The sequence below is a fragment of the Colletotrichum acutatum genome, assembly GCF_030867785.1.
Source record: "Colletotrichum acutatum strain CBS 112980 chromosome Unknown BDZ83scaffold_27, whole genome shotgun sequence".
NCBI classification, from domain to species: Eukaryota; Fungi; Ascomycota; class Sordariomycetes; order Glomerellales; family Glomerellaceae; genus Colletotrichum; species Colletotrichum acutatum.
In genome coordinates this window covers 330,251-353,929 of record NW_026849021.1, presented here as the reverse complement: position 1 = coordinate 353,929, position 23,679 = coordinate 330,251, and the positions used below count along the sequence as shown (strand labels likewise).

Below are 23,679 nucleotides of genomic sequence, written 5' to 3'. Positions count from 1 at the left end.
ATGACTTTGTACCAAATTAGTCGCCAAGGAAATCAAGTGTTTCCCAAGCCAAGCAAAGAGCCATCTCCCAATTTTAAGTGTTATTAGGAGCATGAGCCTTTCTTTGGTGATCTACTCCAAAGTGCATTCTGTCATGATCCGGAAGAATGTAGGTATCCAGGGGGCGAGGGAACCGGGGCAAGGGAGCAACCCGAAGATCAAATGCTCTTGGGTGTGTGGGTGTGTATTGTAGCGGAAACGCCGTGGCTTGCAGGGTGGATTGCCTCTCCCCGTGATTCGAAGGCAGTTAATCACTAGTCTCTCAGAAATATCTGGTAGTATACTGAATCACGCGTGCTACAGGGAACGTTGATATGGGTTTCCTCACCACTCTGGGCTCAGCTGGACTGCACCGGTGACCACATACCTAGGTCGCAGAGTGGAGATGTGCCGGTGCTTGATATGCAAGATGCGTTGCCAACTTGCCAAATTAGCAAGCCTGAGGAAGCGAGCCATTCGCATTAAAGTACCGCCTGCCCTCCAGTCGCTTGCATTTGGCCATCGCCTCTTCCAACTCTTCCCCAACTCTTCCCGAATCCGCGCTGCCAATATTTCACCCTTCAGTCTTCGCTCGTAGATCCCAAACACAGAACTCTTCGCCATGGATGTTCTTGGGGCAATTAGCTCAGTCATTACCATCATCGACACTGCTTCCAATTCCTTCGAAGCTCTGAGGAAGATACAAGATCGTCCGGCGGCCTTCGATACCGTTGGTCATCAGCTCAGTGTCGTTAGCAACTTACTCCACGACATCCTTGACAAAGCGGAAAGCAACAACTCCGCCATCGAGACCGATACAAACGACGAATATCTCAAGGGTGTGAGGGAATGCCAAGCCAAAGCTATAGCTTTGAAAGAAGTCTTCCACCATCTTGAGGAGGAATACAACAAAGCCGAAGATTCCGAGCGGGTATGGACGGACCATTTCAAGAACATCTACAAAGCCTTCATGAGAGGCCAGAAGACCAATCGGGTGGAGAATTTGATGGCGGATCTGTGGAAATGCATAGAACGTATGGCGGTGATAAAAATCATCGGCATGGGCAAGCCAGTGCAGCGCAATGTCGACAGTGCTATGAAAGCACTAGAGAAGAACCAGCCGTCTCTGGATGATTCTGAGTTCGATGTGGGGGGGTTTCAAGCAAATCAGCAAATCAGTCCAGGGGCAACGGGCACGCAGAATAATATCAAAGGAAACGACAACATTGTCAATTCTGGTAATCCTTCGGGAGAGTTTGCGGGAAGTCGAATTGGCACTGTTCACTACGGAGGTAAGCTGGAGTCTAAGACAAAGTAATTCTATCTAGCTAAGTAGTGTTCATAAGGAAAATACGACTACTTGGATAAGATTGTCGAAATTCGCAGGCGAGACTTTCTCTACAAACTTGCGGGAACGGATTACGATGCACAGCTGAGAAACACCAAGGCTCGTTTATCCAACACTTGCGAATGGTTCCGCCAGAACTCCGGATATCAGGAGTGGCTAGGCAGTGCTGAAGGCCTTCTCCTGCTCTGCGCCGATGCAGGCTGTGGGAAGTCAGTCATAGCAAAGTACCTCGTCGAGGGATTACTTCCCAAAGCAGATTCAACATCCATTATCTGCTACTTTTTCTTCCAAGAGAGCGATCCTCAGACTAGGAGCTATCTGAGTGCCGGCAAAGCCCTTCTGCACAGGTTTCTTCAAGCGAATCCTGCATGCATCGACGAATGCATGAAAGCCTTGCCCAGCAATCCAGATGATATCCCGGAGTCCAGATACCGGGATGTTTGGACCGTGTTCAAGACACTTGCCAGGAACTACAGCTCTGGGCAGATCATTTGTGTACTCGACGCACTCGATGAAAGCGACCCGGTCCATCGAAAGGGCTTCATGGGCTGCTTAAAAGACTTCATTTTCAAAAACGACGCCCCATCCGACACAAGATTCGTCATCACCACCCGAAAAGATCCACAAATTGAGAGTTTTTTCAAAAACTTCTCCTCAAATATGTACCATGTGGACGGCGATAACGACAAATCAAGAAACCTCATCCAAGGAGAAATTGCTATGGTCATGAAGGACCGCCTGGCCAAACTAAATACCACAATGAATGGCGTCAGCAACGCCACGTTGAATACCATACGCAAGGGCTTGATAGAGAAAGGATCAAGGCAGAGGACATATTTGTGGATGCATCTTATGTTTGAATACATCGGACAAACCAGATTCTGCAGTTCGCAAGAATGGAAAGACCTCTTTCAAAACCCCCCCGATACCGTCAATCTAGCATACGAGAAGCTATTACAAAGAGTTACGCCGTCTGGAAAGGAAAAGGTCCGCACTCTTCTGGCTCTTATACTGGCTGCCGAGCGACCCCTGACGATTGGGGAGTTAAGCACTGCGGTCAACTGCCGAATCAACAGACTTGAAAAACGAAAGGTTAAACTCGAGGAAATCACGGAGGCTAAAGAGTTTGAAACCTGGATGGCTTGGCAATGTGGCTCTTTTGTGACCATACACAGAGGAAGAGCATTCTTGGTTCATCAGACAGCCAAGGAATTCCTCTTGGATGCTCCAAAGACCAGTCAAGAATGCTGGCAAGGCTCAATGACGGAGCACGTCATACATCAGTACATGGCCGAGTCTTGCATTTCGTTTCTCTCTATCCCCGTATTTCGGATGCAAGATTACAACGAGAAGTTGCGAACACAGATCTTGGACGCGAAGCAGAAGCGACTTAGGTGTCTCCAAGATTCTTTGGCCCGACCCACTCGTACCTCGACAGACGAAGTTGAGGACAGTTCCACCGGGGAGGAATCCCCAGGTGAAGATCTTCCTGAAGATCTCCCCTCTGTGTACTCTTCCGATGCATATCTTTCCTCTTTGTATTATTCTTCTGAAGATCGCGACTCTGAAGATCGTGACTCTGAAGATCTCGATTATGGAAATCTCGACTCTGAAGACCTCGACTCTGAAGATATCGACTCCAAACATCTCTCCGTGGATTCAATCGACAACAAACCTTCACTCTATAATCTCATTAAGAGTGATCGTCTCCAAAACCTCCCTTTGGAACCTTTCATGCTCTATTCAGCGGTACATTGGATGCGTCACTTTCAAAGGTGTCAGCGAAGGATCGACTCTGATCCGCAGAAGATAGTAGACATTGGCGACAAGTTCTCAAAATGTTATCTGAATTTGTTCACAGATAATCATGCAAGGAGCTACAAAGTCTGCGATGAATGGAAACAACGGGTATGGTATCTCGTATTAATGGCTTCCAGGCATGCTGAGGTATTCAACCATTTAAGGAAGAGGAGATTTTCATGGGAGGGAGAGCATGGGTTTGGCGTCTTGTCACCAAACTCTTTCACTATCTCAAGCTTCGCATGTCTGTTTGACCATAGACGTCTCCTACAGTTCGCACACCTCGTGCTGAAGGAAGATGCCAGGTCTATGGTTAGTGAGCGTTTGAAATGCCATGCTTGCAAACTCAACATCAAGCGCAGTCTCTCGCCTCCTCAGCTTGCGGTCTACGGCAGCTCAACTTGGTGTCTTGATTATCTTCGAACTCAGGGACTCGACATGAATTCTCAAGACGAGCATGGGCAAACTTTGCTCCACAAAGCAATGTTGATGAAAGATGATCGGATTGTCACGTATCTCTGGGAGTTAGACGCTTCACGAGACACTCGAGACCGTAATGACATGACACCACTCACACTCGGTGCCATGGTGGACAGCCCTTGGATGAGAAAATATCTAAAACGTGCCAGTGAGGCCGATATGTGTTCTCTGCTGTACGCCGCAGCCGCAACGAAGATACCGGACTCGACCATGCAGAACGTAAGGATGCCATCGGGTGCCTCTCAAAGCTCTTCATTTAAGTCTTGGGGGATATTTCACAAAATTGGCCTACTTAAGAAATATCACGGCTCTGCCGGGAGGGTTTCCATAATACCCAAGTTACTCAAAGCCGGAGCAAAACTTGATTATCGACACGAGGATGGCCTCACAGCACTCCATGTCAGTGTTCAAGATGAGAGAAGAATTCACAACGCGGTCTGTATCTGCGCGAAGATGCCTTCAAGCGTTTTTGTTGTTGACAATGAGGGCAACACGCCGCTTCATACGGCCACATTGGCAAATAACGTCTACGCGATGCTTCTTTTGTTTGGACACAATGCTGATGTGAACAGTAAGGGGCAAAGCGGGGAGACTTCATTACATATAGCATGTAAAATGGGACATCAAGAGGCAGCTGCAGCTCTGGTTTTTGTCGGAGCAGATGTTACCATCAAAAACGACGACGGTCTGACGGCCACGGACCTCGACCGGCCACCGCCGCTGGATATTGGACTTCCGAGGATGATACGCATTCGTAACAAGCTGATAAGAACTGTTAGCAGTCTCAAGTATCTTCGAGGATTCAGGTACGCCAGCAGGGCGCTATATGGTGGAAGATATGGACTGGATGCTAGAATGAGCCCAAGGGATGGAAGACGAAGTCCACAAGGCAAAAGAGCTTTACAGATAGAACCGACCATTAGAGCTGGAAGGCTCAGGAGAGTTGGAAGATTGAGGGGAGTTCTTCGCTAAGAGTCATGAGTACAGTATTCCTACTGGATATATTTTCGCCGTTACCAGAAGTAGTACCATCCTCGTCGCCTTGCATGCTTGGCCGATTCAGCATCACATCAACCTCAAGATGTCCCTGCCAATAACAGCGCTACATCTATCACGACTCAATTGACTGACTGATCAACTGAAACAAACAATTCTCTGCATATTCCCTTTAACCGACTGAATTTAAAGCCTGAAGATGAGATGATTGCATTTTGTGCAGAAGTAGCCAGCAATGTCACAAGACTTGACTCCAGAAAGGAGGCATGCCGCTCTCAAAATTTTTCCATTGACTTGAATGTGTTAATATGGAGAATAAATACTGCCTTTCTGCATCCATGGCCGTAACAACTTCCCATTTACCAAAACGCACCCGTAGTTCTTAAATCATTCACGAAATAAGTGAAGTATGTTAAGCCTGAAGTGTCTATAGTTTGGTAGACATTAAGAGGCCGGATGATTGGCGCGCTGAATTCCATTACTTGATGTGAGCAGCCACCTTCCTGGGTAATGTGAAGCCTCATCGTACCAATACGTTGAGACTGTACAACTTAGCTGATCTAGCAGAACCCTTTATCTGACTGAAAACAAAGAAACGAATGAACTTTGGTGACTTGTACGCTTCTGTCGGAAGTTCGGAAATGACGCGATCCAGCAATATATGTACCCACCTGGACAATGGAACCTTCTGGCATTGATGTTTCTTCGTAATCTGCGTTTGGGTCCCGAACGAAAGCACAAATAGACGAGACGACTGCACATGACGAATCAAACCCACACGATAAACTGTCTCCGGCTAGCATGTCACCGGCGTGACGCCGTCAAGGTGGTTCTGGGTGAGCGATCCAACAGCGAGGAGCTCAAGATAATCAGGCATGATCGTGTCCTGCGCTCCATCGTACTTGAGAGTTTCGTAAGTTCAGGATGGGATCAGGGACTGTAAACAATTGTTGTCGGTGGACTCGCAACCTCTTTATTTTCAAGGTCCAAAAGACCAAGGTTGGATGACTTGAAGGCATCCAGGCTCCATGCTATTAGCGAAAACATGGAATGAGATACGATCGAGGAATTCATTAAGATGAGCGAGACCTAACTACCTTGTACTAGCTCGAAGCTACTCTACTCCTTCATAATTGAATAATTAGGATTCTCAGCCCTTAGACTAAGTTAATACTTTTTACATTACGATAAGAAGGATCTAGCTAGTAAATTATTAGATTAAGATATCCTAGAAGCTTTCACGAAGAAATAGCCTTAAGGAGTCTGGCAATGCGTTCGTTGACGTGCAAGGGCAAAGCATCCAAGAGCTCGTTCAATTGACTGAGAGAAGGGACAGTATTGGATATGCGTCAGCGATGAAACTCCATAGTACGAAATGATCAGAGTTCAGTTTGAAAAAAGATATTATGCAGTTCATAACATCGGGCTACTCAATAGATCTCAAATTGAAGCGCAGGGCTGCGTAAGACTGCTGAGTATAGGACAATCTTGAGGCTAACGTGTTTTTAGTCATGTTGAACTTTCAGTAGGGCCCCGCGTGTGAGTTTTGTTCAATGCAGTTGAACGGGTTAAGACTAGACAGAAATTGTGAACCTAGGTCCAATGGATAGCCTGATTCTCAAGTCAGATTTCCTCATTATTCCCCAACTATTATGAACAAATTTCATTGAGCCACGGTCAGGGCAATACATCGGCTGACATCTTGCGGGTACTGAGAAAGTAGGTGTTCACTTCTGTTCTTGCGCTGGTGGTAAGATGAGGTGTAGCCTCCAGGCTCTGTCTCTTGGACACCGGATAGCATAGGTAAGAAATGGGCAACCGGGCTGTCTTCCGGTACCAACTGAGAGAATTAAACTGATGGATCTTTAGGCTCGCTTCTTCAAAGGCCAGGCGAATACTCCCAGCGAAGAGCAAAGCATGAAAGAGCCCAAGAACAAAATGAGCGACTCATAACGGCCCATCCCGTACCCCCCACTCACCGGTTTCGTTAACAATCCAGCAGTAATCGGACCAGTGGCCAAGTTTCCGATCCCCTTGCCAAACGCCATCATGCTGTACACGGGCTGCGGGTCGTCGGAAAGCATTGCCCCAAACTTTGGCCAGCTGATGAGGAAGCCTCCAGCAAACATGCCAAAGACCAGTGCAAAGATGACTAACAGCGGCAGAGAGTGGGCGAATCCCCAGAGTGTAAAGGACGCTACTGCTGACGTAAAAGAAGAGACGAAGATGAGCATAAAGACGTTGTTGGTGTGGTCGGAAAGCCACCCGAAACCAATCTGCCCAAAAACGGTTGCCAAGTTGTGCGCTGCAAGCAGAAGCGCTCCCATAGTACCGGAAAGCCCAATGGCACTGGCGTATGAAGGCAGATACAAAGACGGGATGTAGTAAGCGAAACCCTGGAATAGGTTCGAGAGTGCGAAGCAGTAGAATAAAGGCTGTCTCAGGAAGCTGATGTCGAACATGCGCATGGCACCATGAGGTGATGGCGGTAGCCGGCCCTTGATCATGTGTAAGATAGGCGCAACTCCAAGGAACTGAGCGACAGCTACAGCCCGGAGCGTCGTCTGGTAGCCATATTTGGACAACAGTACTTGCAGCAGAAAAGGCATCCCAACGCCGCTAAATCCGCCGCCGGCGTAAAGAACGCCGTATGCAAGTCCGCGCCGGGCGACGAACCACTCGTTCAACATCCGCAACACCGGGAAGTAGAGCATCAAAAATCCAAAGCCATACAAGACACCCTGGGTTGCGATGAGGCCCGCGATTGAGGTGGCAAAGGACGCGCCGACCAGGGACGCGACGCACATTGCCCAGCCGATGACGACCATGTGTTTCTGGTAGCGGTGGAATCTTTTCACCACAGGCGCAGCGAGGGGCGCTCCGAGGAAATAGATACTCGTGGATACCGTGCCAATGACAGCAATATTGGAGTCACCCTCAAATTGTGGCTGAGAAGAATAGTATTCCTGAAAGACACCAAAGGTCAAAGGAAATCCTAGTAAGGTTAGTGACACCGCCCCATAAGACTTTTCTAGAGAGTCCAACAATACCCCATAGAAGTGCCTCAATAACGAAGCTGGAGAGCAAAAACTTCCATGCTGCAGCGCCCTTGTCGGTCGGCGGCATAGTGTGGATCAAGGTGTTTCCGTCTTCCTCATCACTCTGCGGCGCCGAGGCAACGGCGCCGGAGTTCGGCATCGGGCGCAGTTCAACCGACATCTTGACCGCAGCACCTGAACGTGGAAGATGCGCCTTTCAATGCAGGCCTTTCGTCGAAACACTTTCGAGATGCATTTTGAATTTCCTCTTGTCCCCCGTGGGGTAGTCTAGGTTTTTATCACAAAGAGTCTTGAAAGCCCGACACCGGTGCCGGACCGGGACGGCTTCCGGTTGTGGGGTAGCAACACTGGGTCGAGAGTCATTTTCACATGAAAGGGCGCACACCTTTCCTAGTTTGTGAGGTACTTTTGGTCGCTTCGAGTTATGCCGTCTAATAAGCTTTGTAAAAGTAATCGTTTTGTGCGTAATAGGATTGATGTCTTGGATTCTCCTTTCTTCGTGTTTTCTACTGCTGTTTGCTAGATTTCCTCACGATAGTCGTTGGAAGTTTTGGCGAATTTAATCTCTCCAGAGTTAAACTGAACTAAGTCCAGATTCGAACCAGAAAGTCCCCTTTATCACGTCAACCGCCAATTGACTGTTCAAGTAATATTTCGCCACTCTCCAGTGTGAAACATCTGCCCCCAAAGCATGGCCTAATCGCTCTTTTTGGTCAGCGGCGGACTTGGACATTTTACTTGACAAACGCGTGCTGCCAGTTGATAGAGACACGACTTCACTCTATTTAAGCAGCAAGTTTTGGCGGACACTTCTGAGCGTTGATCAGGGAGATGGTGTGCTATGAATCATACTGAGTAATGGGATCTGCGTGCCTTCAATTGGTTGAAACACCAGTCCTACAATCCTACAATGTGCCCGATGCAGTAACGTAAGCTCGCTGGCCGACATGACGCATTGGACCCTGATCCTTCGGGCGCAGGGGTCTTTGCACTGTCAAACGACGCCCTTTGGAGTTTTCCCCAATGAATAAGGTACATCTACCAAATCCTCTTGTCAACTCACATCTTTGTTTGATATTCGTTTACGACACAGAGCTCGATGGAAAATAAATGGAGAAGCGCACACCCTGGCTTCGAGGTTCGAGCTGCGCAAGTCGCGCGCATCCTGATCAAAGCATTTTACTGGCGAGTCATTTGCATTTTGCAAGTTTAAAGCACAACTTCACAAGTCACATCATAGTACTCCGTCGCCGCAACAACATCCCATCGAGTAATTCACCCTCAGCATGACAAAGACCAGCCTTTTCGAGGACTATGTGGTCACCGACAGAGGCGGCGTGATCGAAAACAGACACGCAGTTCACGCCGCAGTCGTCGACACCAGCGGCAAGATTCTCTATGCAGTCGGCAACCCTTCACGAATGACGCTGGCTCGCTCCGCATCCAAGCCAGCGCAAGCTCTCGCAGTGCTCGAAACTCCAGGGTTTGACAAGTACGGCTTCAATAGAGCTGATATAGCCTTGATGTGCGCATCTCACAACAGCGAAGAGCGGCACGTCTCGAGGGCGAAGTCGATGTTATCTAAGGTTGGGGCGCTAGAGACGGACTTGCGGTGCGGCGGTCACCCTTCGATCTGTCCAGTCGTCGATAGGTCCTGGATCAGATCTGGGTTTTCGCCAACCGAGATCAACAACAATTGCTCTGGTAAACATGCGGGCATGTTGGGCGGCGCGAAGGCTCTGGGTGCGAGTTTCGAGGGCTATCACCTCCCAAGCCATCCGATCCAGGACAAGGTGAAGCAGGTTGTTGAAGACCTGAGCGGGCTTAGCGGTGACGAGATTGAGTGGGCAACTGACGGCTGCAATCTTCCTGCACCTGGGCAACCCCTCTATTCGATGGGCCGCATGTATGCTGCCTTTGCCGCGGCCGCAGATGCTATTGAAGAGGACGGAAGCGCTCAGCCGGTGAGAGTGAAGCATATGTCCGATATCTACAACGCCATGGCGACATACCCCGATATGGTCGGCGGAGAGGGGCGTTTCTGCACTGTCCTCATGGAAGCGTTCGAAGGCGGTCTTATCGGCAAAGTTGGCGCAGACGGATGTTACACCATCGGTATTCGCGCATCAGAGTCCACGAAGGAACTTGGTGTGGAAGGAGCCGTTGGCATTGCGGTTAAAATCGAAGACGGAAGCCTCGAGATCCTCTATGCTGCGGTGCCTGAGATACTGGATCAGCTTCAAATTGGCACCCTGGAAATGCGGCGAAAATTGGCGAGCTTCCATCACTTGAAGCGCACCAACACCATGGGCGTTGAGACGGGTCAGGTCTCACACGCCTTTAGCGTTCGCCATGTGGATTGACTTATATTACGGGCCCTTTGCAGTGGAAGTAAACTTCCCAAAATGGTTTGGATGGATTGAGAAGAGTCATAGAGGGTTGCTTTCTCTCACTGGATGATAGAGCAAGATAGATGAGTTCATATTACCAAGCAATTGCGGGGTGATTCACTTTCACCTACCTTAGGATGAACATGAATATTCAGTGAAGTGAGGTGACCTCCCAATGTCTTTCATCCATTGAGTGAAACCAGCAGCACGGGTTTAAGCCTGGGATGCAGAATCTGAGGGACTGAAGTTAGGCCGACTGAAGTAAGCAAAGCTTAGCAATCACATACCGAAACATGTGTGCCTAGCGCTCACTGGCACTGCACTGAAATGCCCCTCGTCTTATTCCCGTTTGCTGCGTGCCTGAACGAGTCGATGCATCCCCGCACGCCATGATAGTTGAGGAGCCACTGAAAACCAAAGTAAGGTAAGTGATGTAGTAATTACATGCGTCTTGGTCTTGAGTGCCAGCATAAACTGGATCGTACCCTATCGCCTGTCGTGATAACACGTTCACAAGATCAGCGGTCTTTTCTGCGACCCTCGAAGATTAGCAGTGATCTGAGGGTCTGGACTGGCGAAATTCAGATGTTTGTTAATCATGGTCGGCGGAAAAGCCTCGAGACTACCGCCAAGCCCAAGGGGTTTACTTAGGTCATGATGCTATACGAAACTCGCAGATCTATATATCCAACGCTTCCCCCTCGTTCGGTTGGATTCAATTCTTCTTCCATCATCACATTGTTTTCGACCGTTTATTACACAGTAAGTCGTCGAAATTTTCTCATTCACATCGCACATCATGTCTTCCATCGCCAGAGATGACAAGACCTCATCGTCATTCATCCCTCTTGCCGGCGTAGCTCAGGACGGCTGGTCAACAGAGAATGAAGCAACGGCAACGTGCCTCTGTGGCGCCGTTCAGCTCTCATTTGTAAGAATTCACATCAGTTCATCCCATAACACCAATCCAAAGCCCAAGAATCATCGCACTAACAGCCCCTATCAGCCAACCCAAGGCCGCGGCCTCCTTAATCGCTTCATCTGCCACTGCACAGACTGCCGCAAAATCTCCTCCTCAATGTTCTGCTCCAACTTCTCCATTGCCGACAGCCACCTCCGTCACATCCGCGGTAAGGAGAACCTGAAATCTTTCAGCCAGTCTCGAACCATCGCGACGGGCAACGATATGGCAAATCACTTCTGCGGCACCTGTGGCACGCTCATGTACCGCGTCAGCTCCGGCCTGCCAGGCATGAGTATTCTCAGGCTCGGTACTATCGATGACTTCCGCCTCGTGGAGACGAAGCTCAAGCCGCAGGTCGAGCAGTTTATCGACACGCGCGCATCTTGGTTGAAGCCGGTTGAGGGAGTCATGCAGTTGGATCGGATGCTTACAGCAAACGACATCAAGAGTCTTTTATAGATAATCCATAAGATGAAGCATGCTTAATGATATTCGGGATGCACGTCCAAATGCACTGAAATGGAAAGGTACCAGTCTTGGAGACCCAGGCCAGTCGAGAATTAGTGTCACATATGACATTTGCCAAAAGCCAATAGCTCACAGTGGTATCATAGTGCTACGTACTCTTCCCTGCCCACAATCTGACCGGTCCTCTGATCCTTCAGATAGAAATGCACCTTTTTCCTTGGCGGGACCGTGGCTTCCGGCGGTTCTCGAAAGTTCATGGCGACTATTCGCTTCTCTTCCGGCACGAACCCACCGTCACCTTCATAAGAGGTATCGAAGGCGTCCAATTCGATGCTATCGCCGAGAACAATGCTGTGCTCAATCTCAACTACCCGCTTTGCGATAGACCATGTCAAATTTCTCTCCCAAATATTCCTCCCGGGCTGCATGAGCTTCTTCATCAATCTCAGGGCCTCGAGTCGCAGTCTTAGGTGGCGGCACCTAAGAACCACCATGAAAAGAAGAGAGCTGTATCCGAGCTCGAGGACGCTTTCGGGGCCCCAGCCTGCTGAGGACTTTGACGCCTCTGACGAGCTTTCCGCCTGCGATGCGAGAACGATAATGGAACGGAATTTGTCCGTGTGCGCGTCGTACACGCACTCTCCTTCGTCTTTCTTCTCGGATGCCAAGAGCGCAATCCTAGCCACGAGGTAACGGATGTCTAGCAGCCGTAGCATGTCCTCCTCCTTACTGGTATACCTCTCCTCATTTTTCATCTCCCTATATGCCTTGTACCACGCGTCTAGATCGACAAGAATGAAATGCCGAAGCCACTTTCCATCTGGTTCCGGGCCTTCCTTCCCGGTCTCAAGCCAGCGGTCGGTAACACATGCACATTCCATGTGTCGGACAAGACGTACGTGAATCGTCAAGAGTCGAGCGTGAGCTTCTGCGACGTTCTGAATCCGGCTGGTCGAGGTCGATATGGGTTGGCGCACTGTTGGAAACGTCGTTGGGTTGATGCCGTATCGGTACGGCGCGATGCTAAGCTGTCGCATGACCGGCGTGACGTGGTTCCGCAGAAAGTCGGACTCGTTATGTATCTCATTCAGGATGTTGATCCCGTGCCGACAGTGGGTAGTCGCGTCTTTTGGGTTTCGACGGATCAGCTCTATGCAGATGAAGAGCACACAGACGAAGAGAATCAGCGCGCGGTCTGTCGTCGTGCGGAGGAGTTTGATCGCCTCGTTGTAGTGCCACACAGCAAAGGAGCTTGCTTCCCATGATCCGTTGCTGAATGTCTCGTACACGGAGCTGAGCGCCAGCACAGCATGGCTGGCCACAGGTTCTTGGTCCGACATTTGGATCACGACATTAGTCCAGAAGTATGAGTTGAGGGACCCAGCAAAGGCCGGCGCCGTGACCTTGCGGTAAAAGTCCATTGATCGCTCGGCGTAGACGATGCTGGCTCTGGTCGGCTGTGTAGCCCGGATCGAAGTTGTGTTGTTCACGGGGCATGATCTCAAGAGTTGCGCCCAAGAGTACGTTGTCGTAGGCGGGGAGATGTAACCGTCACATCTGCGGCCGGTGGAGATGCATCTCGCGCAAGATGGACGCGCCTCGTCGCATTTGATACGTCGGATCTTGCAGGTTGTACAACCCGTCTTTACTCTTTGTGTGTCTATTCGGGCCATTGCGGTGGTCGACTCAAAGGTTGACGAGATGGCCATGACAGATCAGGCGTAACGCAATTCCATGACATCCAGCTGTTTCAACTGGGTCGTCCAACGAGAGGTGCAATATCAGTCCAGCCGAGAACACAAAGAGTGATAATGCGGGGGACACGTACTCGTTGTATCAATCATATAAATCCAATGATATATGACCAGTGGCAACACAGATCCTGTATACAATACATTAACTTGTCAAAGTTTGGAGGTCAATCTTGGTCTTCGAGGTTTGAGCAGCTCGCTTGAACTAGTCGCTTGAACAAACATCCGCAACAGTCAAGCGTTGGCAGCAGGTCTGGGCGAGTATTGGTTTCGAAACGAGATTTCTGGGGACTGCAAAGAGCTTAGACAAGTTCGGATGCCGTGGGGCATTTAACGAACACACCAATAGTTCGTTAATACTGGAAGCTTTCTTGCCCGTGCCAGACCTGGGTTTTTTGGGATGAAACCGTTCGGCTACCGGCGGCGTGCCAAATGGGAACAGTTTATTGACAATTGATAGAACCTTGATTGTCAAAAGAAAAGTTTGGGATCGTGGTTGAGGCTGGCAACCGGGTATATGCATGATCCGAAGCTCAAACCCGCCATGTGAAGTTTATCTAGGGGTTCCAGAACGCTGAGTATGTGCATAGATGAGGAAACTAGAATTGCGAAGTAAGATTAGTTTCTCCTTATGCAGCTTAGTACCATAGTCTGGGGAAGCCTAGACGAGCATAGCTGATCGTAGGGCTGAAGGTCCAAGCAGCCGGTAAGCACAAAAGAGTGCAGTATCGTACAACATAATGGACGGGCCGCGATATGTGGAAGTGTTCACCGCTCACCTTGCCGAGGTGAGGCGCTCACCGATCAGCCCTGACTTACCTGGGGATCGACGGTCCAGACCGCTATAGACCGTAGCGTGCTGCATTTGGACTGGTGCGAGAACCGAAGCGAGCCAACAGAAAGCTCCCCTGAAAATAGACCAATTACAGCTAAGCTTTCTTCGGAAGCCTCCGGCCTGAGCACCGCCGCCCTTGTTGCGGTTTGCCTCCCCTCCTTCACCGCATTTCTTCAACGACACCCCGCAACCATTCCTGCAATTGCCACCTCCCTTCCACCGTCCGCGGGTGCTCCCTCGAGCAGGTTTCGATATGACCTGATACACGTGGCGACTGCCGTCGAAATGCCACCCAATCGAACCCATCCAACATGTCGCCGTTTCGCCCGCTGCGGCCGCGGCCATTAGCCGAAGGGTCACCGGCCAACCTACGGCAAAATATCGATTCCAATCCTGATTCCAGTGCCGAACCCGGTACCGGTACCGTACGCGGTCCCGGCCCTGGGCCTGGTCGACCTAACATCAGCCTTCGCCGGCCTGCGCGGCCACGCAAGACCAACAGCGCCTGCGATCCGTGTCGGAGGCGAAAGACAAAGGTGGGCTTCGGCTTCCCCTGTCTTGCATTTGCCACTACGGTGTTGTTTCTCAACGTGCCAATTAATTTACATGCCTTGGATTCCGTTGCGTGAGGTGCTAATCGCCGTCTTGATAGTGCGATGGACGACTCCCACGATGTGTCATGTGTGATCACCGAACGGAGAATTGCGAGTATACCTATACCGTCAGACACCGTGTTACTCTCGCCGAAGTGGAGCAGTCCAAACGAGGTGGCCCTGCCGAGATACTCGAATCTCTTCGAACCCTTCCGCCAGAACAAGCCCTCGAATTGTTTCGCAAATTACGCAACGAGACCCACGGCCAGGCTCTGAATCTTGCTCGCCCATCCGATCAGCAACATCTTAGGGGCCTTCTCCCGCCGACGCAGAACAGCCTTGGTTTCGAATTGACGATTCGACACCCTGTGGCATATCCTGCTCTGTTTCCGGTGCCATACACGGACTTGACTCTTGGGGCCTTACTTCAACCTGTGACGAAGGCATGGTTGCAAGGACAGCAAGGGCAGCAAGATGCGTATGTCAATTCTTCTCGAATGTCTGATCCAGATCCTCATTGCCAGAGGAGCCTGTGAACGTTGCTTCAACAGACACACCCATGACAAGATGGCTCGAGGCACGGCCGAATGCCACCACAGCACACTGACTGATAAGCCACAGATTTTCAAGACAGGTCTCCCCTTCCGAGGTTCCATACCTGACTCCCGAACGAGATGAGGGGTTGAAATCAGGATCAAAAACCAGTTCACCTGATCATACGGGGGCTGCGGCTCCCAAACCACTATTCGACGAACGGTTACGTCTGCTTGATATCAGCAAGTGGACAAACATCCCTATACCGAACGACCTTGCCATCAGTATTATATCGCACTATCTTGACATTGATTACGCTACGATACCCCTTTTCGACGCCGACCTGTTTGTACGAGATTTGGTCAATGTTCAACATTTCTTTTGCTCCCCGTTCCTTGTCACTGCCGTCTTGAGTTGGGCATGTGTATGTTGCCCATCATCCCCTTTGCAATCATCAGGGGCTGACACAAACAGCAAGCATATACGACCCTCCATACCGATGCCGCCGCTTTCAGTGTAGCTCTTTTCGCGGAATCTCAGCAGTACTTCTCTGCTCAGCAGCAACCAAATAGCGTCACAACAATTGCTGCACTGCAAATCCTAAGCATGTGCGCCGTGACGTACGGCAAAGACGACATGAGTCTTCGGTTCCTGCAGGAAGGTGTTAGGTTGGGTAAAGCGATGGGCCTCTTTAATGTTCAGTCCGAGGCCGAGTCTGCGACCGTCTGGCTTGGCGGTCATACAGAGTGGACGAGAGCGGCGTCATATACGGCCTGGGGCGTCTACAATTGGGTATCGTGAGTAGCCTTTACGATGTGAACATTGCCATTGAAAGACGCTACTAACCTACGTAGGGTGTATTCCCTCCATTATCGCGTCCACGAAATCCACACACCGCCGTTGCTGCCGATGCCTCGAGATCTGATTGTATTTTTACCAAGCGACGATCCGAGGTTAACCAAGATAACATTTCATGCCCAGCTTCTCAGTGCCGCGAGCGACATGTGGGTGATTTTCAAGGACATATTGAAAAGATTCTACGGCCCTCAATACCATAGCGCCACGCTCGATTCGACACTGAGATTCGCTGAAGGAACCTATCACCGTCTGCTCTGCTGGTCTGGCGCACTTTCTTTGGACATGGCGCGAGGCGAAGAAAGCAACCACAGCGTCATGCTGTTGCAGTACGTCTGGACTAGATCCAGATCTTTTGGTGTAGTTTGACTGACATCGGCACAACAGCGTTTACTTTCACGCCGTGGTTACCGATCTATTCCGACCTTTCCTCGCAACCGAGTACAAATCACAACGTCTCTACTCCTTCAGCACACAGCACGCCACACCCGAGGCAGTCTATGCGTCGTCCGTTACACAGCTCAAGCGACTACTCCTGCTGTACCGCCTGAAGTACAAGAATGCGAATTATTCCGTCCTTTGGCAGACTGCAGTCGTCTACGTCGCCAACGCCATGATCCAGGAGGGCGGATTGGCACTACAGGCCGACGGCCAGCCCGGCAACGAATGGAAATTTTACCTGGATGTGTGCCTCGCAGGCCTAGAGGACTTGTATGCTTCATTCCCTGTCTTTGGGTCAATCGCCCAGGGCATGGTCGGCATGGCGCTACGACACTCGGCGATACGAACAAACAAAGCTACCCGCGTTCTGGCGCAGCTCGATGATATTGAACGGCGACACGCATCTCTTAAAGGCATGACGGATAAGACGGAGGCGCGGTGGATCATCGATTTGGACTTGGCGACGACTGATTTTGAGGGGGCTCAAGCTCGCAACCTCGTTGAAGAGCTTCAGAAGTTGATGGTGGAGCAGACCGAGTCTGAGAACTGGGCGAAGATGGACAACATTGATGAGAGTGTTTTGGCCTGACTTCTTGACCTGTCCTTGGCAAATGCACCGGGATGGATATACTCTTTTGTTGTATTGGACTTCTAACCGTTAGAAAGATATCACCCCACCCTCGACAATCTTCAGTCATTCTTACCCAAAATATGAATCAGGACCTTCTGCGATACACGACGTGGGAGCTTGATAAGCAATGAAATGGGATCGGAGCCCGATCTCTAGGCAGAGCTGACGTAGACCACAACGAACTCTCCGTTGAACAATTCGGAGGAGTCTTCGACTGTGCCGATGGCCGCGACTGCTCGGTCTGAAGTGACCCTGTGCTGGCGGTGAAGGAACATGCTGGTTTTCGGTAGAAAATCACGGAAAGCAGCTCTAGGTAAGAATAACGCGCTGGTCACTCGGATGATTTCAAGTTTATTTCTCATTGGTCTACGGAGCCTGTTTTGTGATTGCCCTCGATCAGGAGGCATAGAGACTGCTCGTGTAATTCTTGATGAGACAAATCAAGGGCCTCTGGCAGACTGACAGGGAAAGTAGATGAAAGATTGTCTTGATCTCTTCCAGCCGCAGTTGAGATTCCCAGTGATGTTCCCCTATCCAATACCTTACAAGCATCTTCAAAGTGGCTGATAGTCCATGGGAGGCCATCAACGACGTGTCTTCAAGATCTCGTATAACTTGGCGTTCCTTGTATGCTCGAATCATTCCCATGACGTTGTTTCGCGTATATTGGTGATGACTTTTGGAATGATTGGTTTTGATTCGGTTTGTGAGGGAAAAGCATTCTTACCAGTGTAGCCAAATTACCGAAGGAAGTAGGAGGCGAAACCAGGGGCCTGCTCGCCACTATGATCATTGCCTTATCGACCGCCGTCGTCACCGCCTCTATAAGGCTCTCCAAGGAGCCTAGCCCATCTTTCCTTGGCCTTCTCGTCCAAAGGCTGACCTTGCATGTGCGCGCCAAACAACGTCAACCTGTTCCCGTAGAAGCACCGCGACTTGCACTTCAACTTCATGGTCAGCTTAAATACTGGCTCGGTCCCATCCCTCCCAATGTGAGTGATAAGCCAAGTAAACGTGGTTAAGACGTTGGCAAGCTCTCTGTTAGCCGTTCGAATAGCGGCGATGGCATCGTCAGAGGATTTATCAACGTTGCCGTCATCATCTGTAGTGACGTCGACGCCCAACAGTTCTGCGCACGAGGCAATGAGTTGATCGGCGTGCATGTCGCCCGTCTTCTAAGCGGATTTCACTTCATTCCGAATCCTCATCGTCTCCTTGTGCGCCGGATAAAGACAGTCTTCAAAGGCCTCTCGCACCTGAGCTTTTCCCAAATCTTCATCATAGATGTTGATACGAGTTTTGAGTTCTCGAGCACATTTGGCTACATGCTTTCCGTCAGCTAGATCTACTAGAAACAGTCTGTGAAGAGTACGACGATCGATCTTAGAGATACGGTCGGCATCGGCGGCGTCGTACTCAGCAATCAGCTTTTGAATGTTGATCTCGCCGGGTAGACTGGGCGTTGTGCCAGGCTGATTACCCAACCCAGGCCAAGTGAGATGGCCATCTGGGCCCACTGTGACGGACTTGTCGATAAGCCCTGCGTTCTGGCCCTGTCGGATCTTTTTGATAAAGACTTTGTAGTATTCCTTGGCATCTTGGATATCCTTTTCATGTGAGATGGATGGACTGGAGGGGCTGTCGACATTTCTATTCTCGGCTTCAAGCTCAGTTGACGCCTGCGTATCTCCAATGTTCGGACGAGAATATGAGTTGATAGTCACCACCTCTGGCCAGACGTCTTTGGCGCTGACCATAACTGGTGATAGATCTGATCCTGGTAGGGCTTCAAGGCCTCGAGGCGAATCTCTCCATCGGCGACGGGACTCCAAAGGTCCGGGTTGGACTGAATGTGGGAGAGGTAGAAAACTTCGGGAAACGAAAGAGGAGGCAAATTTGAAGATGGGATGCCTATCATGATCATGTGGGAGAGGCAGTCACGAGTGCGCAAGCTTTTATGTGGGTTGATTTTGACGCGATATTTGAGCGTAAAAGAGGAAAGAAAGAATGCAGACTGCGATTGAAGGAAGCACCGCGGTCTCCTTTGTATGAATACAAGGCAGGAAGTGATGGAGAGTGGGCCGAGGTAAGGTACCTAAAAGGTACCTTCGGTGTCCGAGGTGAGGCAGTCAGCGGAGTAAAGAACAATCCAGAGGGTAAGATGTATGTACAAAGCAAAGACCTACGGGGGCCTTGCTGCGTCGCAGTGAGAGTATTCAGCTTATTCTGAAGTGATTTTTTGAAGCTAACGACAATCTCTTTTGGCATGGCCGTTCTCATGCTTCGGCACCGGAATTTCTGCAGTAAGTCAAGGACCTATTATGCTCAAGTTGAACAGAATCATGTCCAAGTACTCAATACCGAAAGGGAAGACGGGATGAAGGCGGCTTCAGATATTTTGAATATGCTCTCCACAAGATCTACCTGCCTACCCAAGACTGTCTTGCTCACCTACCTCAGATGGGATCAGCTTCAGCATCATCAACAACCAGCTCCTCTTCCTTCTCTTCGACCTTCACCTTCTCAGCCCCCAGCACCCTCACACCTTCGTCCTCCGGCTCCTCTCCCTTCCCCCAAGCCTCAGGCCCAAGATACCTCCTCGGCCAAATATTCATCGCAGTCTTCAACCCATCCCCAACAGGCAACCCAGCATGCACAACCCTTCCATCCCCCGTCCCATTCCCATGCAAATTCACCCAAAACACCGCATTACCCCTCACGGGCTTAAACGCGATCCCGCCATCATCATGCTTCCTCCACATAGTCCCTTCACCATCCTCTCTCCGATGCTGCGGCGTCACAGCCTCAATCTTGGGAAACCACGTCTCGCCGCCGGTACACTCATCTTCCAAAATCGCGAAGAAGCTCGCCACACGGTTCCACTTCCTTTTACGTCCCGTCCTAACATCAGGTTGGAAATCATCGTACCAGTCGTGGTGGACGTTGAATCTTTGGCCCTGTGTATACCGCACCAACTGAGGCGGCCCAATCTCATCCCGCCCGGGCGCCATCATCGTGCCCAGGAACCCTTCCGCCCTGGCGAGCACACATTGCACGGCGACGTCGTCGGCAGGGAGACCGGCAGACCAGGAAGTTCTATCTGGCGTTCCCTGCGTTCTGCCATTTTTGACGACGTAGGAGGGTTTGAAGGCTGGTTCGCCTGCTTCGAGAAGAGATGTGATGTCTGCTTCGGAGAGGAAGTTGTGGATGTAGATTACTAGTGGATCGAGGGAGACGATTTGGGTGGTGTAGTTTTGGGATCGGCAGATGTAGGGCTCTGCTGTCAAGATCTCCGGTTCAGAAGAGGCGCCGTCTGTTGGTGGGGACAGAATCCTGTTAAGGGAAGTCTGGAGACGGGAAGGGATGTTGTGTTGTTGAATGTAGGGAATGGAGATTGCTACGAGAGCCGTATAGGCTGATAGTCCGAGGACCTTGGTGATTGCGCTCATGATGTAGCACCCTTTCGGAGCGACTGTACACGATCAACAATAGCGATGATGAAGAGACGTCATGGGACGGGCAGAAGTCAGGAGTTTGGGAGTGTCATCTTCATTTAAGAGCGCACTTCAGACCCTGTCTTGGCTGCCTAGGGTCCTACACTCGCCTTGCTACTCGTGAGTGCTGATCCGGTTCCTCTACTTCAAATCCGTCCCCAATCCGACATTCCGAACGCGCCTCAGGTAGATCAAATGGAGCGTCGTCCTCCGACTGGGCGGAGAAATTCTGTCTTCACCCGGACCGCATCCCGTACCCCGCATTTTTGGGGTAGCTGTACCTCACCGAGCCTTGCCGAAACCTCTTGGGGCACAGCTTCAGGTGAGAGCTCGGTGAAGGTTGTTGCCATCTGCAAACTCGTAAACACAACGTTCGACCTTCCTGAGATCCCACTATCTCATAGCAAAGGAGCTACAAACAGAAGGGGCGAATACACAGCATCTTCCGTATCGTTTCAGGTACAAAAAAAGTAAAGAAAGAAATAGAGGGGGGGGGGGGGGAGCAAACTCACGCCCCTGCCTGGAATCGCACAGCGCGCCCCTCAGTCAACCAGAACTCTGACTTCATGAGGATCATTGTTTATTTGATCACTGGAATACCTGGCACATAGCTTGACCTGACCTCGCCAACCTAGACGGGCGCTGCCGTGCTGGTGCCAAGAACTGATATTGAGGGGGTATACAAACTCTGGGATGCCCAAGGTACTAGGTAGGTAGGTCAAGGAAGGAACGAGATACGCACCTCAGAGGTGGGAAGGAAAGAGGCAGGTGTCTTGATGGCCCCTTTAGACCCCGCGCTGCACCCAGCTCGCCATCACTCAAATATCATAAACAGTGACAGGAGAAACACCGTTAGGACGAACGGAATTACTTTGTAACTCCATAGTATTTAGATATGCAATGCTTCTCGACCCATAGGCAGCAGATCTGTCTTCAAGATTTTGCTCATAGTGGCATCCACGGCTTCCCAGATACCAGGACAATATGCGTACAGCAAGATCCGGCGCAGCAGTATGGAAATAAATCAAACGCCTTCCTGTTCGCCTTTTTGCACAATCGCATCCACTCTGTCCCAGTGTTGCACGAAAATCAGGGGCTATGGCGGAAGGTTCCAGGAAATACCAAAAGCCCCATCGAGAAAAGATTCCTGAACTATGATAGCAAACGACACGCTAGAAATGCACCATTAAATCCACTCCTTGTCGCTCTAGATCTGGCTGTGTCGCGCACGCTTGCGAGCGCTTCCTTGAGATGATGATGGGTGCAGCTTGTCGTTCTTCTCCCTCTTGAGCTTGTCGTCGAGTACACGGGCTATTGGTAGTTAGCATAGTCGTTCTTTTCACCGTATCTGAACGCCGCCACATACTAAGCACGTCGTACCCGAATTGGGGGTGCTCCAAGCACAAAGAGCGGAACTCGTTCTCGGCTTCGGAGCGGAGGGTGTGCGAGCGCATGGCCCAAAACTGCGCGACGGGGGCGCGGATGGTGGTGTCGTCCTTGCCAGTGTAAGCGTAGACGTAGCGGGCGTAGGCGATCTCGCCCTTGGCCGTTGAGTTGACGCAGTGGATCTTGGAGCTGGCGAGCGAGCGTAGACTTGGGACACCGAACTTCTCAGCCAGGGTATAGACGCGCGCGTGCTTCAGCAGTTGCGTGCCGTCTGCATCGACTTCGGGAGTCGAGGGATCTTGCTCGAGTGTGCGCGAACCGGCGACCTTGCGGGGGAAGTACTCCCCTGTGTAGAGGAACTCGAGGAAGCATCCGACGGCGTCGAGATCTTCACCGACGAGCTCAATTTGGCGCGGCTGTTGCGCACTGTGTCAGCTATTGTCGGGCAAACGCAGAATGCGCCGGGTGGATGCCGCAACCTGGGAGGACCACTTACGCCACCATCGTCGCTGAACTGGGCGCAGGCCTCCTTGAAGAAGGGGCTTTGCACCAGAAGCGCCTGGTGAGCTGTGACAATTGCTTCCGACTCGCCCTGGCCGACCAAGAGGGTGACGACGGGGCTGGACAGGTAGCTGACAAAAGTGGTGCGCGGCTCGACGGGGTCGCTCTCGCCGCCCTCGGCAAAGGGGAGTTCCTCAGCGTTGGCATCGCCCTCCTCGGCCATCTCAACGTCGGCGCCAGGGTTGGCCGGGGCACCCTCGACAATCTCGACGTCGTTGTTGAATTCCTCGGCCATTGTGACTGGTTCGGTCGCGATTGCGCGGTCTGGCTCGTGTGTCTGGTTTTACTTGAAGGAGTGATTCGATCAGACCGCGTCGGGCAGCACGGTTTGTCGCGTCAGGAATCGGTCAATTGGTCGCGTAGACGTTTGGAACAAGTTGGGCGCGTAAGGACAGGCATAAAAGAACGTGGTGAACGTCAATTTCTAGACGGAATTGAAATTGAACCAACGGCAAGCGGGAGTTGGGAAGAGAAAGTCTGTCCAGGTTCCAGGTTGGGGGGGCACGGGCGAGGCGCCGGAGCTCTGAGCTTCAAGGAAAAGGAAGGTAGGAAACCAAGCTGGCTGCAGCTGCCCCCTCCATGCGCACAGCTCCCAATGGTCCATCCGTTCTGCACCCGTTAGAAGCGTGACTGGGAGGGGGGGGGGGGTTCCTTTCCGTTTCCACAGGCAACGTGCGACTCTGGGCAGGCATAACCCATCCAACCCGCAGACTTTCTCCAGTGAGTGTTCCTGCCAAGCGCAACGCAACGCGATGATAATCGATAAGCTTCCATTTGATCGCAATTTATCGATAAGCCACTTTTCGCACGCGATCCCTTATCATTTGGGTCGGGGCATATGTCATCGCATCTCAGGTCCCTACCTCTCTCCAGGAAGAAACACATTTGTTGAGACGAAAATTAATGTTCATATTGTCGCGTAGCATTCGGATTCGGAAAACAGTAAAATTGTCAACAAAGTCAATGGCCAAGACACTGTTAGAAATCACATCAGCGCCCAACACCATCGTCTTCTTCAACTCAAGGAAAAGGAGCCTCAAAAGTTATGTTCAATAACAAGGGGACAGCCCCACTC

General features: G+C 50.9%; 9 protein-coding genes across 9 annotated transcripts; 4 read left to right on the top strand and 5 right to left on the bottom strand.

The window, feature by feature from the left end:
* Positions 1-501: 501 nt before the first annotated feature.
* On the top strand, positions 502-4,732 carry BDZ83DRAFT_227668 (uncharacterized protein). Its single transcript, XM_060501786.1, has 2 exons — positions 502-1,310; positions 1,365-4,732. The coding sequence occupies exons 1-2, from the start codon at positions 641-643 to the stop codon at positions 4,616-4,618; spliced, it is 3,924 nt and encodes a 1,307-aa protein (XP_060367171.1). The 5' UTR covers positions 502-640; the 3' UTR covers positions 4,619-4,732.
* A 1,775-nt stretch (positions 4,733-6,507) lies between these two features.
* On the bottom strand, positions 6,508-7,840 carry BDZ83DRAFT_573224 (monocarboxylate transporter; the record flags this gene model as incomplete). The annotated part of the gene is made up of 2 exons (XM_060504599.1): positions 6,508-7,637; positions 7,693-7,840. 2 exons carry the CDS (start codon positions 7,838-7,840, stop codon positions 6,508-6,510), a joined length of 1,278 nt encoding a protein of 425 aa, XP_060367170.1.
* A 721-nt stretch (positions 7,841-8,561) lies between these two features.
* On the top strand, positions 8,562-10,283 carry BDZ83DRAFT_614163 (L-asparaginase II). Its single transcript, XM_060507813.1, has one exon. It carries the CDS (start codon positions 8,988-8,990, stop codon positions 10,062-10,064), a length of 1,077 nt encoding a protein of 358 aa, XP_060367169.1. The 5' UTR covers positions 8,562-8,987; the 3' UTR covers positions 10,065-10,283.
* Positions 10,284-10,476: 193 nt separating this feature from the next.
* Positions 10,477-11,551, top strand: BDZ83DRAFT_614161 (Mss4-like protein). The gene is made up of 2 exons (XM_060507812.1): positions 10,477-11,022; positions 11,098-11,551. The coding sequence occupies exons 1-2, from the start codon at positions 10,891-10,893 to the stop codon at positions 11,512-11,514; spliced, it is 549 nt and encodes a 182-aa protein (XP_060367168.1). The 5' UTR covers positions 10,477-10,890; the 3' UTR covers positions 11,515-11,551.
* Positions 11,552-11,663: 112 nt separating this feature from the next.
* Positions 11,664-13,196, bottom strand: BDZ83DRAFT_573122 (uncharacterized protein; the record flags this gene model as incomplete). The annotated part of the gene is made up of 1 exon (XM_060504590.1): positions 11,664-13,196. The coding sequence occupies one exon, from the start codon at positions 13,194-13,196 to the stop codon at positions 11,664-11,666; it is 1,533 nt and encodes a 510-aa protein (XP_060367167.1).
* Positions 13,197-14,420: 1,224 nt separating this feature from the next.
* BDZ83DRAFT_718069 (uncharacterized protein) lies at positions 14,421-17,121 on the top strand (the record flags this gene model as incomplete). The annotated part of the gene is made up of 6 exons (XM_060512021.1): positions 14,421-14,645; positions 14,762-15,180; positions 15,333-15,660; positions 15,711-16,033; positions 16,091-16,420; positions 16,479-17,121. 6 exons carry the CDS (start codon positions 14,421-14,423, stop codon positions 17,119-17,121), a joined length of 2,268 nt encoding a protein of 755 aa, XP_060367166.1.
* An 839-nt stretch (positions 17,122-17,960) lies between these two features.
* BDZ83DRAFT_790787 (uncharacterized protein) lies at positions 17,961-19,189 on the bottom strand (the record flags this gene model as incomplete). Its single annotated transcript, XM_060515721.1, has 3 exons — positions 18,557-19,189; positions 18,420-18,484; positions 17,961-18,338 (listed from the first exon to the last, which is right to left on the bottom strand). Exons 1-3 carry the CDS (start codon positions 18,918-18,920, stop codon positions 17,961-17,963), a joined length of 807 nt encoding a protein of 268 aa, XP_060367165.1. The 5' UTR covers positions 18,921-19,189.
* Positions 19,190-19,325: 136 nt separating this feature from the next.
* BDZ83DRAFT_614151 (2OG-Fe(II) oxygenase family oxidoreductase) lies at positions 19,326-20,858 on the bottom strand. The gene is made up of 2 exons (XM_060507811.1): positions 19,531-20,858; positions 19,326-19,466 (listed from the first exon to the last, which is right to left on the bottom strand). Exon 1 carries the CDS (start codon positions 20,610-20,612, stop codon positions 19,620-19,622), a length of 993 nt encoding a protein of 330 aa, XP_060367164.1. The 5' UTR covers positions 20,613-20,858; the 3' UTR covers positions 19,326-19,466; positions 19,531-19,619.
* A 651-nt stretch (positions 20,859-21,509) lies between these two features.
* On the bottom strand, positions 21,510-23,274 carry BDZ83DRAFT_614147 (uncharacterized protein). The gene is made up of 3 exons (XM_060507810.1): positions 22,540-23,274; positions 22,024-22,459; positions 21,510-21,968 (listed from the first exon to the last, which is right to left on the bottom strand). The coding sequence occupies exons 1-3, from the start codon at positions 22,837-22,839 to the stop codon at positions 21,865-21,867; spliced, it is 840 nt and encodes a 279-aa protein (XP_060367163.1). The 5' UTR covers positions 22,840-23,274; the 3' UTR covers positions 21,510-21,864.
* Between the last annotated feature and the right edge of the window lie 405 nt (positions 23,275-23,679).